At 48.1% G+C, this 16,528-nt stretch overlaps 4 protein-coding genes across 4 annotated transcripts; 2 read left to right on the top strand and 2 right to left on the bottom strand.

Annotated features, from left to right (window-relative positions):
* Positions 1-1,439: 1,439 nt before the first annotated feature.
* N7473_004485 (uncharacterized protein) lies at positions 1,440-1,739 on the bottom strand (the record flags this gene model as incomplete). Its single annotated transcript, XM_057150425.1, has 1 exon — positions 1,440-1,739. The coding sequence occupies one exon, from the start codon at positions 1,737-1,739 to the stop codon at positions 1,440-1,442; it is 300 nt and encodes a 99-aa protein (XP_057010535.1).
* A 6,325-nt stretch (positions 1,740-8,064) lies between these two features.
* On the bottom strand, positions 8,065-8,361 carry N7473_004484 (uncharacterized protein; the record flags this gene model as incomplete). The annotated part of the gene is made up of 1 exon (XM_057150424.1): positions 8,065-8,361. One exon carries the CDS (start codon positions 8,359-8,361, stop codon positions 8,065-8,067), a length of 297 nt encoding a protein of 98 aa, XP_057010534.1.
* A 1,592-nt stretch (positions 8,362-9,953) lies between these two features.
* Positions 9,954-10,361, top strand: N7473_004483 (uncharacterized protein; the record flags this gene model as incomplete). The annotated part of the gene is made up of 2 exons (XM_057150423.1): positions 9,954-10,073; positions 10,176-10,361. The coding sequence occupies 2 exons, from the start codon at positions 9,954-9,956 to the stop codon at positions 10,359-10,361; spliced, it is 306 nt and encodes a 101-aa protein (XP_057010533.1).
* A 122-nt stretch (positions 10,362-10,483) lies between these two features.
* N7473_004482 (uncharacterized protein) lies at positions 10,484-12,214 on the top strand (the record flags this gene model as incomplete). The annotated part of the gene is made up of 3 exons (XM_057150422.1): positions 10,484-10,691; positions 10,761-11,220; positions 11,275-12,214. The coding sequence occupies 3 exons, from the start codon at positions 10,484-10,486 to the stop codon at positions 12,212-12,214; spliced, it is 1,608 nt and encodes a 535-aa protein (XP_057010532.1).
* Between the last annotated feature and the right edge of the window lie 4,314 nt (positions 12,215-16,528).

The raw sequence follows: 16,528 nt of genomic DNA, 5'->3' as shown, positions 1-16,528 counted from the left end.
TTGATTCATCTTTACTAGTTATAGCAGGCTGTACCCTGATGAATTCATATTGTTAGAAACTGTGAAGATGAGGGATAGGATCTAGGAGGAGCAATAGCATATACTAGCAATTGAATAATATTGAAGGTGTCATCAAACTAAGATAACCCCTGAGTGGAAGCGTGCTATTACACGCTTCCTAAATATCCGCTTTACTATACAAAGCTAGCGTGTCTCAGGGAAGACTGAGATTCGACAGAAGTTCTCAGTCACATAATATATATCAAGGAAGCCTCAGTGGTATCGAAGACTGCTGAAACCTCAACAGAAACAAATATACTTTGTCTCTAAGGACTTCCCGGCTATTTTATGTATGCTCCGATCCCGATAAATCAACGGGATAAGACTCGGCAAACCCCGCTTCTATATATCTTCACAGAATCCAATACGCCAGGCGTTGTAGAAAACCTATTTCGAGAATGAGTTATGATCTAACGCCTCGTTCATATTGATCAATGCTATAAGAATTAATATAATGTAGCGTCAAATACCTGGTATAAGGAGCATCCTTTAATCAAATTTCTAACATAAGACCTATTCGGTTATGAGTCTCTACCCGGAGAAAAGTTCTAACTACGTCAAATCAAGACCTATACGTTAAATTTTGACGTAAAGTTTGAAAGATTCAACTCCAGAGTAGACAAGGACGTGGTTAACTAATCTGAGGAGTAGGCTGAGGGAGCCGTCAACTAATTTAAAGACGGGATCGCACCCCGGACTCTCGTATCGTCAGATTGAGCATCGCACTTAGCCTTATGATTGGCATAAATACTAGGTCGCTGCGAGACACGAGGTAGCACCTTGATCCTACACTCCGTATGCACTAATTCGGAGTTGGATTCTTGGCGTGAGTAGAGGCGTGATTGTCCTACTAGATTGACGTCGCTCTCTTGCCGGGCGTATTCGGGTATTTGATGAGCCAGAGGAGGAGGTGATATAAATCCCAGCTTTCTCAGGCGATTCAAGACCGTGAATTCCAGCTTCAACTTGATACTATAAACCACGGTTTTGAGGCTGACTTCGATATAATGAAGCTTGTACTCGGCCACGAGCAGCAGTATATTCATCAGGACAACAAGAATATTAATCCAAAGTAAATGACGAATGATTTTCCGGTCGTCTTGGCGATGTAGGTCTCGCTTAATGCTCCTTTGTTCTAGCGCTTGATGAATATAGACCCCGGAGAGAACGAATTCCTGTATACAGAATCCGGTCACCTGGATCCGATCATAGATAGCTGCCGGTCGAGCGAACACGCTTTGACCACTATTCAGACCGTAGAAGAGTACCGTTATCGGAATATACAGTACGAAAAAATTTATAACAATCATCCACAGCACCCAGCGGAGCTTCATAGGGTCAGTCGCGAGCACATTCAGGCGGGAATAGAGTACCACGGCCTATCCAGTCACTATGGCATACCACCCCAAAATGAATGGAATTGACATGGCTAGGTTGGATGACTGAGATAGAAATCGTATCATAGCTAGGATCGTATGGACCAGTATGCCCCATGATGCTACCTGCATGCTCCAGAAATATAGCCCGCGGTAGTGTTTGAACAAGTCGAACACGGCAATTCCCGTCTCCAGGGCGTTGTAGGCACCGATAGAAAGCATGGATATAATTTGAATAATGGAGATATTCTCGATGAGGATGGTTCCCACATTGGGCGGCAAGTTGGTAATGATTGTGTCCATGGCAGTGTAGGACGGGATGAAAAGACGAGGGCTGTGAACTGAGACAAACGAGATCAAGTGAAATATCATGTCATGGCCAGATTATTATTATACCTGCTTGTGTGACATAATCCGACAAGAAGGGAATTCAATTTGTAGAATATCCGACGGGAGTTCACCTTCAAAAGTCATGATGTCCTCTATTCGCGCGATTTCGCTTTACGAACAAGATGAATGAGAATAAGTACGATTAATTTACTCCGCATCCTATCGAATCTCTGCGAATCAGTACTTGTGAAAACTCCGAGTCTAAGGGGTTTTTTGGTTTGGAGAAAAAGAGCTGGGTGACCCTGATAGGGAATTGCCTGAGTAAAGCCACAAAAGTTATTTTTCCTGGAGATCCATGGGTGAGCAATCATTGGAATTATATTTGTCAATGACGGTGTTCGCACTTTTGTGGGCGGAAATGCCCCTGTTCCAACAACCCATAAGTCAACAATAGAATAGACAAATAATGCAGGTACAAATCCCTACAGCTGATCCACGGAACACGCTGTTTTAAGTCATATTTCCCAGGAATTAACGGCTTTGAATTTAGACTTGTACGTCTTGGTTGATGCCAGTAGGTCCTGAGAAGTCAAGCACGCACGACTCTTACTTATTCCGGCCTCTCAAGGTGGGTAACTGGTACCCTGGTCATAGCCGTCCCAGACTCTCCGAAACAAATCATTCTGTCTAAGGAAATCTCATAACTAAAAAAGATTACATAGCCTAGAGGGCAAGTCAATTTGGTTCCTATTGACAGTTTTAGGCTTTGGGGTGCTGTTATCTGGAAGGAAACTTCTAGAACGAAGGTCTTTGCATTTTGACCCACTCTAGTCCTTTACAGCCAGCAAGACCCAGGCAGCGCGCAGCCTCTGCAAAATAGCTTGCGGTAAATCTACTTCTTACTAGCCAAAATAGAGGGAGCTAGCTTTTTACCCCGGGCCAGGGGCTTTCAGTTTGTGGCTACGTAGGCGTTGCTATAGTCATGCCCTTTAACGTGAACTCAGCACGTTAATTAAGGAAATCTTCTTTTACGGCATTTCAATAGTTTACGAACCGAATCTTAGCAATACGCTTTGTGATAAATCAAGTTGCTGCTGTGGAATTTCCTAAATTAAGAGAGGTTCCTTATTTCTCTTGCCACGCCAGGTCCCTCGATCATCACATTATAACCAGATACACAGAGGAAACATCATACCTTTGATTATCTTACCTCCATTCAAGAGTCAAAATCTAGCAGATACTCTAGATAGGCCTGCGGGTGTTAAGCTTTAGGTTAGTGTAGCATTAATCTGAAACAGTTCCTGTTGTAAACAAAGAACTTAGGTGAATTCAACGCCAGGCTCCATATTACGGATGGTTCAAACAGAGATACATTATAGTGGAATTATTTGCTGTGACTTTATCATTTTAGTGAGTCATTTTGCTAACATTGTAAGGTCATTTTGACCACAATGAAAGTGAGGTGTAGCGATTTTCCCCATCAGGTTCGGAATAGTAGTGTGCATTTTGCATGCTTTTCCCCCAAGTTGTATGTTTCTGCAGGCGGGTCATATTTCTCTTTAGCTAGCATCAATTTAGCTTCTGCACTAACGTCTTCTTAGCCATCGGTGAGTTGTCTCAATAGCACCAAGGCGCAACATTTTGATATTAATTCAGCATTTGTAGGACCTGAATTCTAGCCAGGGGCGTCTCATGTTTCATATTTTGTTCATGATCGCCTATATATAATCGATCAGTTCCCCATTAAGGGGAGCGACTATCGTCTTTATTTCTCTTACTCGCGAGCTTCCAATTGTCCTTGGGCTGAAATTCCACGATGCGACCCCACATTAAGTCTACGCAGAGTGAGAATGGTAGCTTAAGATCAAACTCAGACTGCAAAATCAGCGAATTAGCAAGAGCTCATTCGCGACGATCGGTTGCCTCTGACACCGCTGAACACCGTGTACTGCGATCAGTCAAGCGCTCAGCTACGGATCAGGTAGGTTTCTTCGGTTTCTTGAATCCTTCAATTAAAAGTAGCCTTTTGCTCGCCCTTTTCACAATATTTGATCCCATGTTAACTTTGACTACAAGTTGTCATCCCCACACAAAAGACCTCGAGAAGACGACAGCCAAGACATTTGGTCAATTCACAGACAATGCTTAAAGCAGGCGAGCAATTTTCAGAAGGAGCTTTGCAAGGCCTGGGAGGACCAGGACCGAGAGCGAACTGAAAATTCAGCAGCTCCAAATAGAAAAGGCAGAAGAGATAGCCAAATTGAGAAAGGTACTGGCGGAGAACGAGAAAGTCTCGGGCGAAGCAAAAAAATTACAAATGGAGGTTGGTCAGTTGCAACAGCAGCTTGAGTCTTTCAATTCCACCATGCAGGGCCAAGTGGCATAGAATGATATCCAGCCGGCGATATATCAGGCACACGGTGACCTGGTATCAGCTGCCACGCAGTTCTGGAGGAGTGTGGAAACGATTCAAAACCAACAGCTAGCTACCTATTTGCCAGGTGCCGGAGTGGTGCATAGGGCGTGGCCTGGTCAAGGGAGCGCACCAGAGCCTCTGATTTCTACTTCACTACCGGAAATTTCTGGACTGAGCGAATATTCCATTCTGCCCCACCAAGAGCCAACAACTACAAACTAAAAAACCACCCTTGCTTTAGGGTGAATAGCTAAAATTGTGATGCGATTGTATCTTGCCGTTGAGTCAGTTTCCAAGGTTTGAATGTGATTTATCTAGCAGAAAGCCGACATATTCTGATATCAGAAATCTACATAGACCACAGTCCTTCTAGAACTATACTATGTAGAGACAATGCATAACGCATAACATTCTGGTTGTGGGTACCACCCCACGTTTGAAAAAGCCTGCCCTTCGGGCCGCACGGGGGGAACTTAGTAAAGGGGTCCGCTAGGCCCGTACCCATACTTTTTTCATCCTTGGTTAGACTTCTTCCGCAATAACAAATTCTTCCCCAGAGGATATTCCGCGCCACCGCCGATCAAGGTTCGCGGTCTGGCCCTCGTATCAAATGACTCCAAAAACTCAATTGAGTCTGGCCCACCGAGATGCTAAGGCTCACAGATTCTCCTCAGAGCGTTCGATGCACATTGTGGGTCAGCACTGACAGAAATCATAGGCAAAGTCCAGCCTTCCCCGCCCAGCAGAGTACCTAAAACACTTTCAAACTTTCGACAGTAATCATGATCGGCCGGGATTTACGATCCCGTAAAAGTTTTGTGGTACAGTATACAGTTTCCTCACTCCCGTTGCATTTCTCGCCGTTCTCCGGATACCTCATCCTTTACCCTTTTTACAAGGGTTCGTGTTCTAGATGCAGTGCATGAGTTCGCAATATTGTTATAGATCAGCTATCGGCGAATACCATACTCAGAACGTCAATTCACTTAAACTGTCGATTTTTACTAGTCTTTTGCAGACAAATTCGAAAACAGTTTACCCCCCAGAGACAGACGCTTTCTCTCCCAAAGACCCACATGGGCGTCTAGTTCGGGTTCTAGACTCACCTGCCGCCAATGATACGGCGTTATCCCTCACGGAAGGGGCTTAGTCTAGCCAATATTAGACTAGCGCAATCTGAGTGGGGCGCTGAGAAAGAAAGGAAAGTCAATGTGTCTGGGGGGAAACTGTTTTCGAATTTGTCTGGAAGCAAAATGTATGATAGTCCTTTATAATCACAAAGTAGCGAGGTCACCATTATTGAGATCAATCCCTGGCGCAGCAAAAGGCTGGTGACTGAAACAGGTCTCGTTCATCGCCTCGAAACCCGTCTTCGCTCAGTCTGACGATTTTCCGAAGAAGCCTGTTTCTCGTCTGGATCAGCCTTGCTGATTTTCTCCTCCATAATAGCCAATCGATTGAGGATGTTCGCCAAATCGCCGCGGACCAATTCATTCAAGCTTTCTTGGTTATTCATGGAGGATTCCACATTCCTATATCAACATTTAGCGCACAAATTCCCTCAGATAATGCACCCAAGGTTGGCTTACTTCATTCGGACATCTAGCCTTTGCCAAATGCAATCTTAGCGCAAGTAATTCAAAGGTCACGGCTGGGATACTCACTCTGCAACACATTCCAAGGCAATCATATCGCGATCTTCAGGAAGATCTCTCTGACCTTCAATCTTTTCCACATCTCGAGCAGTCGAAAACAACGCAGGATCAATCTAGGCCTCGTAGTTACGACCAACACTGCCGCTTTGCACGCTAGATCCATCGTTCTCCGAGTGAATTGATAGCTAGTCCTCGGCAGTGTCACCAGCGGATGACTTAGACGTACTATAAGTATCCTCTGTTTCGAAAGAGGACAGGCTCAGGGCACGTTGTAGTTGTCTCCGAAAATCGGGCCGTCGAGCGGAATACGTAGACTTTCGAACTGCTCCCATGTTGGCGTCTAGAACCGGGGAAGAGGTCGCGTGGCTCTTGTTTCACGTTGTTGAGATGAGGGCCATTATATAGATTCTTAAATCGAGCTACAGTGTTTGACTTTTTTGATTTTAATTCACAACTCTTGCCCATTGAGTTGTAGCCAAAAATCCCATGGTTTTCCAAACTTTCCATTTCCAGCACCGCATATTGTAATCAGTTTAAGACCGTCTGAAGTTTTCTCAGGTCAACGTTGATAGTCCCACAAACTCAACGTGCACTTCGTCCTATTAGACAGCAACCAGATTGTGTCCACAAGGTACAGAGCCATATATGCATGAAGTCGAATGGCACCAACTTGAAACTCTTCGTTTCACCGTTGAGATGTTCAATTATCAACATGACAAATGATTTGTTCTCAGTCCCACGGTTCGACCTAAAGTATATTTAACGTTACATTCTCCACCTCTATAGCAAAGGCGTTTGGAGTACGTCCCCCCGGTTCTTTTCAGCAATGATAAGAATTACTTGTGTTATCAACGTTGAAACGGGTTCTGTCAATCAATTTAGTTGGCCTAAATCAAACAGCCGGAATATGTTACCTAATTGTGCGGCGCTCCGTTGCTCAGCGGGCATTAGTTTATGCGAAACGAGTGGATTAAAGCTCAACAAAGCCTACCTACCTGCCTCTATTTGTTGTCATAACCAGCCAGCCTCTAACCATCGCGATCAAGATTATCACCATATACTCGCGCAGTGCAACACCATGGTCTAAACGGGAGGAAGATAACCTTCTTCCCTGGTTAAAGGAGAACAGCGAACTGCCATGGATCGCTCGCCCTGATGCCTATTTGGAACAAGTTGGGGTGAAACGGTCGGTTGAATCCTTACGAGGGAAGAAATATCATATCCTACGAAAACGTCGCCTTGGTCGCGTTAGACCGTCGCGGCGGGCGACAACCTCAAAGAGCCGGGGAAAATCCCGACGTCTGAGAGCCACCACACGACGCAATCTTTCGAGCAGTGATTCTAGCAGCTGCGGAAATGTTAGACGATGGCTCTATGACATTCCTGAGGGTGCGCCAGATGGCGTCAAGAGTCAAGAACTGCCGTCGGCCGAAGCATCGTCATATGGTATGAGAAGACCTTCACTTTTTCTTTGGTTCAAAGCTTATTATTTTGCAGCTCATGAATCATATTCACCGAGTCGCGATGGACGAGAGAATCGATCATTTTCCAAGCTCTGGAACTATGTGCACTGGGTCTGTGAGCAAAGACGGCTTATTTAATGCGATCAACAATGTATGTTAGTGATTGAATCTTCAGGTACGCTTTGGGTGATGGAAAAGCCAAGGCATTTCAAAGACTTTGAATACTATTCAGCATATGATTTCATCATAAAGCCTACGTGGTAATATATCTAGTCTTGCTCAACCAGAATACAGCCCAACGAGATAACAGGCTCTTGGAGACAACACGAGGTGCTCCCTTCTCACGCCGATAGCGAGGCGGTCTTTTGCAATAACCCAAGGTCCAACCATCCAAAGCATGGCATAGGGCCACAAGCATTTGCTATGAAATGCTTGGGGCTCCGCCATCCGTTTAGATCGCACCTATTGTGTCAATTCACGTAATTTTACTATGCTCAATATGTTTTAATGGCGAGTGTCTGAAGTTGCTGTATATTAATTTGAACTATGCAGGGTACACTGCTGTACTTCTCTAATTGCTTACGGCCATTATCATCCCATTTACCGCTCTGATCCATCGGACTACGTGAACAGAATAATAAAGTAGCCAGCAGGAATGACTTTTTTCCGGTTTGTCAAGTGTCAAGTGAATTCGGTCAACAGCCTCCGTTTGCAGTAGTAGGTGAGAAACCCGACTACTGCAGTCTAATTTATTTCACACGCAATTATGAATAGCGGGAAAGACTGGTCATGTGTTGATACTGGTACTGATGTGTTGACGTGTTGATGGTGTTGATGTTGTTGATGGTGCTGATGGTATTGATGGTGTTGATGGTGTTGATGGTGTTGATGGTGTTGATGGTGTTGATGGTGTTGATGGTGTTGATGGTGTTGATGGTGTTGATGGTGTTGATGGTGTTGATGGTGTTGATGGTGTTGATGGTGTTGATGGTGTTGATGGTGTTGAAGGTGTTGATGTTTTGATGTTGAACGGTTCCACATGCTTTAGCCAACGTGGACATCCCGGCGTTGGGATTTCCGACTATACCACATATTTTGATTGCCCTCAATTCCAACATTTTACCGGTGCTGGCTACGCAACAAAGAAGCTTGGGTGGATTAAAATTTCACAATACCTGCCAGTACAGTACCAATTTAGAGCACGCTATTCATGCTAGGTAACCACCTGTGACTTATTCGGTAGGAAATCCTCAAGAGTAATAATTATTCATGTCGCCTTTCCATTCCTAAGCTAAATCTATGAAAGGTCGGAGATTATTTATAAAACGTATTTGCCACGGAGCAACCCTCAATTTGGTAACAGGAGGGAATAGACTAGATGTTCCCGGGGTAGGCGAGGCTCCCTGGAGTCTGCGTGGCGAATCCTGGTCTCCGCTGCGTTCCTGTAGCCCAACAGGATTGTTCCTCGCTGTGACGATCTGAGATGTTCATGCGATTGAAATTGCGTTGGCCTGAGAGGCATGGCCACAGCAGGCAAGGCTGCCCGATCGGGCAGACAGGAAGTTTTCAGGAGAGAAACTCCAGCTAGATACTTCTCTTCTCTTCCTTTCCCTCTCCAGTCTTGATACTTTCGTTGAAATGCACAAGTTGATTTGATCTGCTTTCTGGCACGTAACACTCGCGACAATTCACTATGCTCCTGGAAGCAGCATTGGGCTCCTGGGACCAATGTCAGGTTTGGAACGGCTGAAAAAAGCTGGAGAATCTTTTTTGGTGTTCATGAGCCTTGGCCCAGCATCCATGTTAGCTCTATATATTACTAGCAAACAGTCTGTGTTCGCTTCCCTCAGGACAGCCAGCTTTTGCACCATCATGGCTTCCTCTTCATGGCTTCCCACAGCTACCCAGAACCATTTTTCGGGTGAAATCTATATCACTGGACACAGAATTCTCTGCACTTTTCTGCTCGGCAATAAAATAGGTGTGCATTTTTTGAAGCTCAGAATCAACTTGTCTTCAGCAGGATCGAGGTTGTGCTCATGTGTCACGTGATAAGTACTTAGTAGAATTTGGGGTTATGACGGAGTCCCCCTCCTCTCATTTCCATAATTTCTCTTATCGCCCCGTCCACGGGTTGCCTACACCGTAAATACGTCGCCGATTCGCCCCTTTCAGGCAGGACGGACCTCCCTGAGATCTCTACAGTAAACGATAGGTCGTACCTCTACACTCATACACTCCTTGTCCTCGTAATTCACGCGACCGGCGTATTTGTTTCAGCAACCCCTCGGCAGTCTCTGCTCTCCTTGCTTGTGCTTTATTCCAGCTGAAGGCGGCAGATTCTCTGGTTCGACAGTGAATACACGTGCTGTAGCTTGAAGGAGTTGCAACGATCGACAAGATATTTCGTGCTCGATGGAACATGGTCGCAAATCAACACCCGAATGGCTTACAGATTTTCTTTCCCCTGGACAACTGACTTTTTCTTTCTTCTGCTCGCTTCGCAAGAAGAACCGCCGCCGGCCGTCTTCTGTTTTTGGTTGCTACAGACCGCCTTAAGAGAGTCACATAACACCGCCCCGCGAAGAACACATAGCCAGGATCTTCGCTGTTTGCAACGTTACTGTCTCGCGGAGACTCGCGCGAGCCCATCATGTCGTCGGCTGTAGCGGAGCTGGATAGCTACCTTCGGTCCATGCTGGCTTTGAAGCCTCCCGGGATTACAGGCTCCAAGGTTCACAGTATCACCAGACTGTGCACCGCCAATGTTCAAGTAGGACACGTTCCCTACTCCTGAGATATTTGATTGTTGAGATGGTTGAGACTGTGAAGATGGCTGAGATGAAGTTGATGAGATGCTAACCCTGCACCCCAGGATGAACCCGCTCTCATCCAAAAAGTCTACACCCACTTCAAGAAGGCTCCAGCCACCCACAAGCTGGGCGTTCTCTATGTGGTCGACTCTATAGCCCGGCATTGGGTGGACGCCACTCGCAAGGCTGGCCGGCCTCCACGAAGCGCCGCGCCGGATGGGACTACGCTGGTGGTGTCGATCGATTGACCAAGTTGTTGCCCGTGTTAATGACCGACATCATCGACAATGCCCCGTAGATCAAAAGGTACGCATACACTAGGCGTGAATGTTCAGGCTGGGGCTGGGCCTCTGGGTGCCAATCGCGCCCAATGACCGTATTCTCCCGCGACCGCTCAACCTTGGACATGGTGCTGGCAGTTTTTTGCGTTTTCATTGCTTTGCAGATCTTATCACTCACGTATGCCTTTCTGGACTCTGTAGGAAAAGATCAAGAAGCTTGTCGACATCTGGGAGTGCTGCTGCTCCTTCCCGCCCTCTATGCTCAACTCATTCCGCGAGAAACTGAACGCTCCACTAGTAAGTACCCACCTTCGGATCTTTACCCTCATCGTCTTCTGATTCAATCGCTTCTGGCATGGTTCATAGACGTTCAGTCCAAAGGCTCACCGCGCAGCTTCAAGCCTGCCAATAGCTCGCCCGCGGCAACAGATACCATCGGCGAACTCAAGCCGCTGGCCGATATAGCTAAACAGAGCGCGGTGACGTCTGCTTCTCCCACCAACCCGCTCGCTACCCTAACCCCATCAGCCGCGGCTCTGCATCTCGCCTCATCTGTCGATTCATCTCTCCTGCCACCCTCGACGGCTAACCCATACACAGGTGCTGGTGCTAGTGCTGGCGCCATAGTCAAACCATCTGCCGCTTTTGGTGGTGTTGGCGAGAACCTTGCCATGCCGCAACCCCGGGGCCATAGCCAGACCCCGAGCCCATTGGGAGCAATGCTTCCGCAGTGGCCAGCCGCCGCTCCGGCGATAGATAGAAACGCGATGTCCCGGCAGCTTCCCCTGCTGCAATTACTGTCGCAGCAGGGCATCTCGCAGGACCAGTAGGCTGCGGCCCTGCAACTCGTCACTATAGCCGATACCATAGGTGCTGCCAGCCCCGCTCAGCTTCCTGGATTTAGCGCGATACCCTGCCAGGGCTCTGGTAGCCTGGGCCACCCGGATGTGCAGAACCGTGTCGATCGTGCTCGCAGGAGGGATCGTGACCACTCTAGCTCTCCTCCCGCTGGGTACGGCCGTCCTTCTCACCTGCCCGGTTGGGACCGACGTCACTCTGCCTCGCCGCCTCGCCGCCACGATAGGCCAGTGCACGACCAGTATTACAGTGATTCCACTAGGCGCCAGGGCGATACTCGCGATGCTGGAAGTCGTCAGAGTAACGAATACCGTAAACGTAGCCCTCCACACTGGAAGCTCCTGTCTCAGTCCCCGCTGCGGACAGACCATAATCTCCCCTCGCCTGGCTCCAAGCTCGTCGAGTGGGACTATTCCATCGGCCCGGGTAACATCAAGGTTCTGAGCCGCACCCTCTTCGTCAGTGGCATCTCCTCTAAGGCTCACCTCCGTTCCCTTTTCAACAAATTCGGCGTCGTTCAGACCTGTATTGTCAACACTCAGAAGCGTCATGCGTTCGTTAAGATGATTAGCCGCCAGGATGCGGTGAGAGCTCGCGAAGGAAGAGAATCATTCCGTTCAGGCGAGATGAAACTCTGCACCCGGTGGGGCGTTGGTTTCGGCCCGCGTGACTGCAGCGACTATCAGACTGGCATCAGCGTCATTCCGATCGAGCGACTTACCAATGTGGATCGCAAATGGCTCCTCACGGCGAAGTACGGTGGCAGCGGAGGTCGTCCCATTCAGTCGGGAATGGTTGTCGAGGAACCAGACATCGAAATTGGTGCTGGCTCCTCATCCAAGGCGATCAGTCGACGCATTGCGGCTAGCACTGGCGGCAAGCGTGGCCGGAACTCAGACTGCTTTGGCGGCGGTCGCGGCGGACGTCCAGACCGTAATGGTTTTGGCCTTCGCCGCAATTGACAAGCAGAGGCACCAACTTGAAGCTAATTGGTCATTGGCATGGTGTGTCACTGTCTCGGAGCACCACATTGTTTCTGAGAGTACTCTCTCACGAACAATACGCACAGGTATTGGACGTTGAGTAGTGCTTTTAGATGCTGGGGAGTGGCAGCTGCAATATCAACGGCAGCTAGTTGCTCATTGTTGGTTGTTCGAAAGATTTTTCTCACACACTACCCGCGGCGCGTGGAGCTAAATATACATTGTTCAAGACCGTAGGTTGGTTGAACTTCCACTGGGGTGCAAGCTGCGTCATTTCGACATTGTCACTGGACCTCCCGCCTGGCCCTATATCCCGCGGTGGGATTGCAGGCTGCTGAAGCAGTTCCGGCCCTAACAGGTGTGACTGGTGGCGGTGGAATCCGGCATCTACGGCGGTTGTGGTGTTGATTTGGGGGGGTAAAGGGGCGTTCCTCGCCATCACGATATCGATTCTCGGTCTCTTGGAAGTCAGCGGGCTCTGCTGTCCTTCATCTTGTCTTGGTGAGCCGCAAGCACTCCGCTCTGCCTTGATGGCGTGCAGATGTAACCGTGGTCACGCGAAGCTAGGCGAACAGCTCGCAGAACGTTGCGAGCTCCATGTGTTGGTACTGTTCTTCCAATTCATTCCTCCCTGCCAGTCATTAGCTAGGGGATTGAAAGAGTTGATTCACCACTGACACGTTCTGGGTGGTAAGAAGTGATCCTGGCAAGCACTTGGGGTTGAGAACGGTGTCCCAAAGGGTAGCCACGCCAATCCGCTGACGCTCGTCCGAGGCGTGAAGCGACACTGACAGAAGGTAGACTCAACCAGAAGGATCTGGAAGTCGGCTGCACAGATCTCGACTGCTGTCAGGTCCATGGGATCTGTCGGTTGGACAAGGTCGAGATCCCTCTGTTCGCATGGATTAGGCTTCGAAATCGGACTGAGCCGCTTTGCAGAGTCTGTTATGACATCTGTCACGCACTGTGGCGGACATGCCTTCGGTACGCGGGGTTCGACGGTTCCTTGGATGAGCCGGCATATCCAGCTTCTGAGTCTGGTGATCGATAATGAGGGCCTCCATTCCTGCCCGCGATTTCGTCACGCGCAGCTGAAGCATTCATACGCTCAGCTCTCACATTTCAGGAGGGTCGAGTTGGCGGAAGGACTATTGTCGGATGCTGGTCGATACATCTTATTGCGTCCCCATGCCTGGCGGGCAGCATTGACGTTCATTTGACCGGCATAGTGTCAACCTCATGGTGTTGCCTTGCATGGCAAGGACAGGTGGTTGAATTGCGAACCAACGAATGAACCTCGTCAGTTTGATGACCGCGATGAACAGTTCCAATGTACCCCTAGCCTACTAGATGCGGTTGTCGTGACCCATTCTGTTACCTCGATTTGAGCCGAACCAGTTGCCCAGCGACCCGAATTCTAAACGCTGTACCCCTCTTTCAACCATGCCATTGAAGTCTCGTTCCAGCAGCTCGTTCTTGTCAACGATCTTCTCGATGGATTGCGCCTGAACGCTTTCCCGATCAAAGACTATTATTGGGATAGGGTGAACAATGATTCCGACTGTGTTTTGGCCGCTTGGTGTTGTTACCCGATTCGTGTAACTACTCGTGTTGATGCGGGCTCAGTCGGCCCCGAGTATTCGAACCAGATGCCATACTTGGTCTTGGTGGTGCCAGTGGAAGCCATTGCACATCCTGGTAGCAGCCGCATTCGATGAGGCCGTTCGGATGCGACTGTTTGCTGGACCAAGGACTAACGGAGGTACCGGCCGAAGGCATTCTTATCCTCGTCTTCACTGTTTTGAAGATAAACGGAGGAAATCGAACGCAGTCGCGGTCTTTGCCAAGTCGCTGGCGGCTCGCCGCAGTCCGAGATTCGCAGAGCGAGCTCCCGCAGCGGCCGGCGATCGCGACAAGGAAGAAGGAGGGGAAGCGCGTCGATCTGCTTCCGATGCGCTCACACTTCTTCCACTTGTCATTGACAGTTTTGAAGGCGTGCTATTCGCGTTTGACCCCAGTTCTGATTTCGTGGGTTCTCTGACGGGGCTTCGAGTGGTGTTGTCGACGAGCCATCGCAGCTGCTTGGTGGTGATCTGCACCCTATTGTCTCCACGGCGCGGGATCCTCCTTTTGCGAATGGTGCGAGAAACGATTAACGGTTCGAAGTTCATTGAAATGTGTTGTTGCGTTGGAGTGTGTGGCAGCGCTCAGGAACGATCCGCCATCAGTCCGCCGTACGTACGCTGTTGGGGCAACTCGGAAGATAACAGATTAGACCAACTGCCACGTCTCTGATTCGACGACGACGGCATTTTTTGGTTGTTTCCCTATTTCGGTCGGTCAGCTGACTGCAGTGTGGTTTCAGATCATGGGGCTTTGAGTGGCTTCAAACAATTCACAAACCGGGGCGAGCTCTATCCCGGTCCCGTTCTTGGAGCACATTCCCAGTCGCAGGGTTTCACAGTTGGCAGAACGGGTGACGCGATGTCACATACTACCAGTGCCGCTAGCCAGAAAATAGTGTCTAAGCTTCTGCTTTGTGATATCGATCATTTATGGCGGCGCTCGAAAGCTTGCGATGTCCTTCTGAGGCACAACATACGATTTCTGCCAGTCATTAACTGATTGGTGGTCGTCGGGAATTGGGATTTCCACATACCATGCACTTGTGTATTCAGGTCATATGCACACTACTCTAGGCCGTACAAAGAGTTTTCGAGATTAGTGTCAGGCAAGGCAAGGGGAACGAGGCACATACCCGAACATAGTCCCGTTTTTGCACTGTTGAAAATGAAGGCGGGTCTTGATAGCGAAGGGGTCAACTTGACTGGGCAGCCGCGACATTTCGAGTAAACAGGACTTTTTTCAAAAGGCCCAAATTTCTTCTCGTTGGCTTTCTCAGCTCAAACAGGACAACGCAAGATGATAACCAGACGGTCAATAAAGAGGAGTGTATCTTCACGCGGTATTGTCAAAGGAACTGTCCGACAGTCCTGTCTGTATCAGTATACTGTAATGGAAGAGTTAAGGGGTGATGAATAGTGGAAGGAGAACTCATCGCCTGTCTGCTGATAGTAGTGTGTGGCGCTGTCAAGTCCGAACAACTAGAGCAAAGGACCGGAGGAGTAGAGGGTATTTATAGACATCTCGACTTGTCCCGTTCCTCATATGGTTGATAGCACCAGTTTGACTTTCTACTAGCAGTGGCAACCGTTATCGTAATTCTGCGTGTAGCTATCCAAATCTGAGGCCCGTTGAAATCATATTTACTTTCAATATTCGTTAATTTGAGTGACGCTTAGAATACCAACTTGAGACTCTCGCCAGAGTAGCCAAGCTCATGTAGTGTAGAAATAGCCGCGATGAGTTTATGGACATGGCATCATTTAAAAAAGGGTTGATTGACGAATAAATTTTGACCTCGAAATGCCTCTTCGAGGGCTATGATCAATGAAATGATTGGAGCTTCAGGGTTTACCCGGTTCTTTCTGTTCACAGTTCAAATTTGACTCAACAATCACATTTTCAAGAACCGAGAAATAATCCCTAATTCGATTACATGAACCTATAGGTATGGACACTTCGGCCTGCCAGCACAAACAAAGGCCCTCGTTTTACTGTCGACCCAACGCTGAACTCATCACCGACGCCAGAATAAGCCAAGTATAGCTAACGCAAAGTTGCGGACCTATTTTAGAAAATCTGTCAGTCCGCATTCCAGTACGTAAATAGATATCAGTGATGCGTATAACCGTTGAAGCTGGTGAACAACAGTGACGAAGTATTTCCAGTTAATGCATTGGTGTGGTCAAAATGGAACCAACTAATACCGTAATGCCATCCAAGCGGCCTACCAAATATCCTAGGAATTTTCTTCTCGCCAGGCATTTCTCAAACTTTATTTGCACTTTTCAACGTTCATTTCAACGACTGTGGAAGGTGATTCTCCCTAAACATCTTCACTATATAAGGCAATTATCAAGTTATGGATCCAAAGGGGCGCCCCGCCTAGATCGACACACGCCATAGTTCGAAGTGGGGTGCCTTGTGAGATTGGCTGCAACCTCTAGATCGTATACTTCAACAGATATTGAATCACCTCAACTGGCGGCAAAAATGAAATATTTTCTGCGGAATTACAGCATAGTCCATCATCTCTCCCATAACTCTGCATACCTAGCAGCTACGAGCGGCCGAAGGCGAAAAGGTATGAAAAGTTTTCGTAGGTACAGTACAATTCATCGGCTATGAAGAGTGGACATTCACTAGGGATGGCTCAACGTTGATATTTGC

This window comes from Penicillium subrubescens (assembly GCF_028828155.1).
Source record: "Penicillium subrubescens strain IBT 31985 chromosome Unknown utg000003l_segment0_segment0, whole genome shotgun sequence".
NCBI classification, from domain to species: domain Eukaryota; kingdom Fungi; phylum Ascomycota; class Eurotiomycetes; order Eurotiales; family Aspergillaceae; genus Penicillium; species Penicillium subrubescens.
Note: the sequence above shows the minus strand (reverse complement) of the source record. Positions and strands in the feature narration are given on the sequence as shown.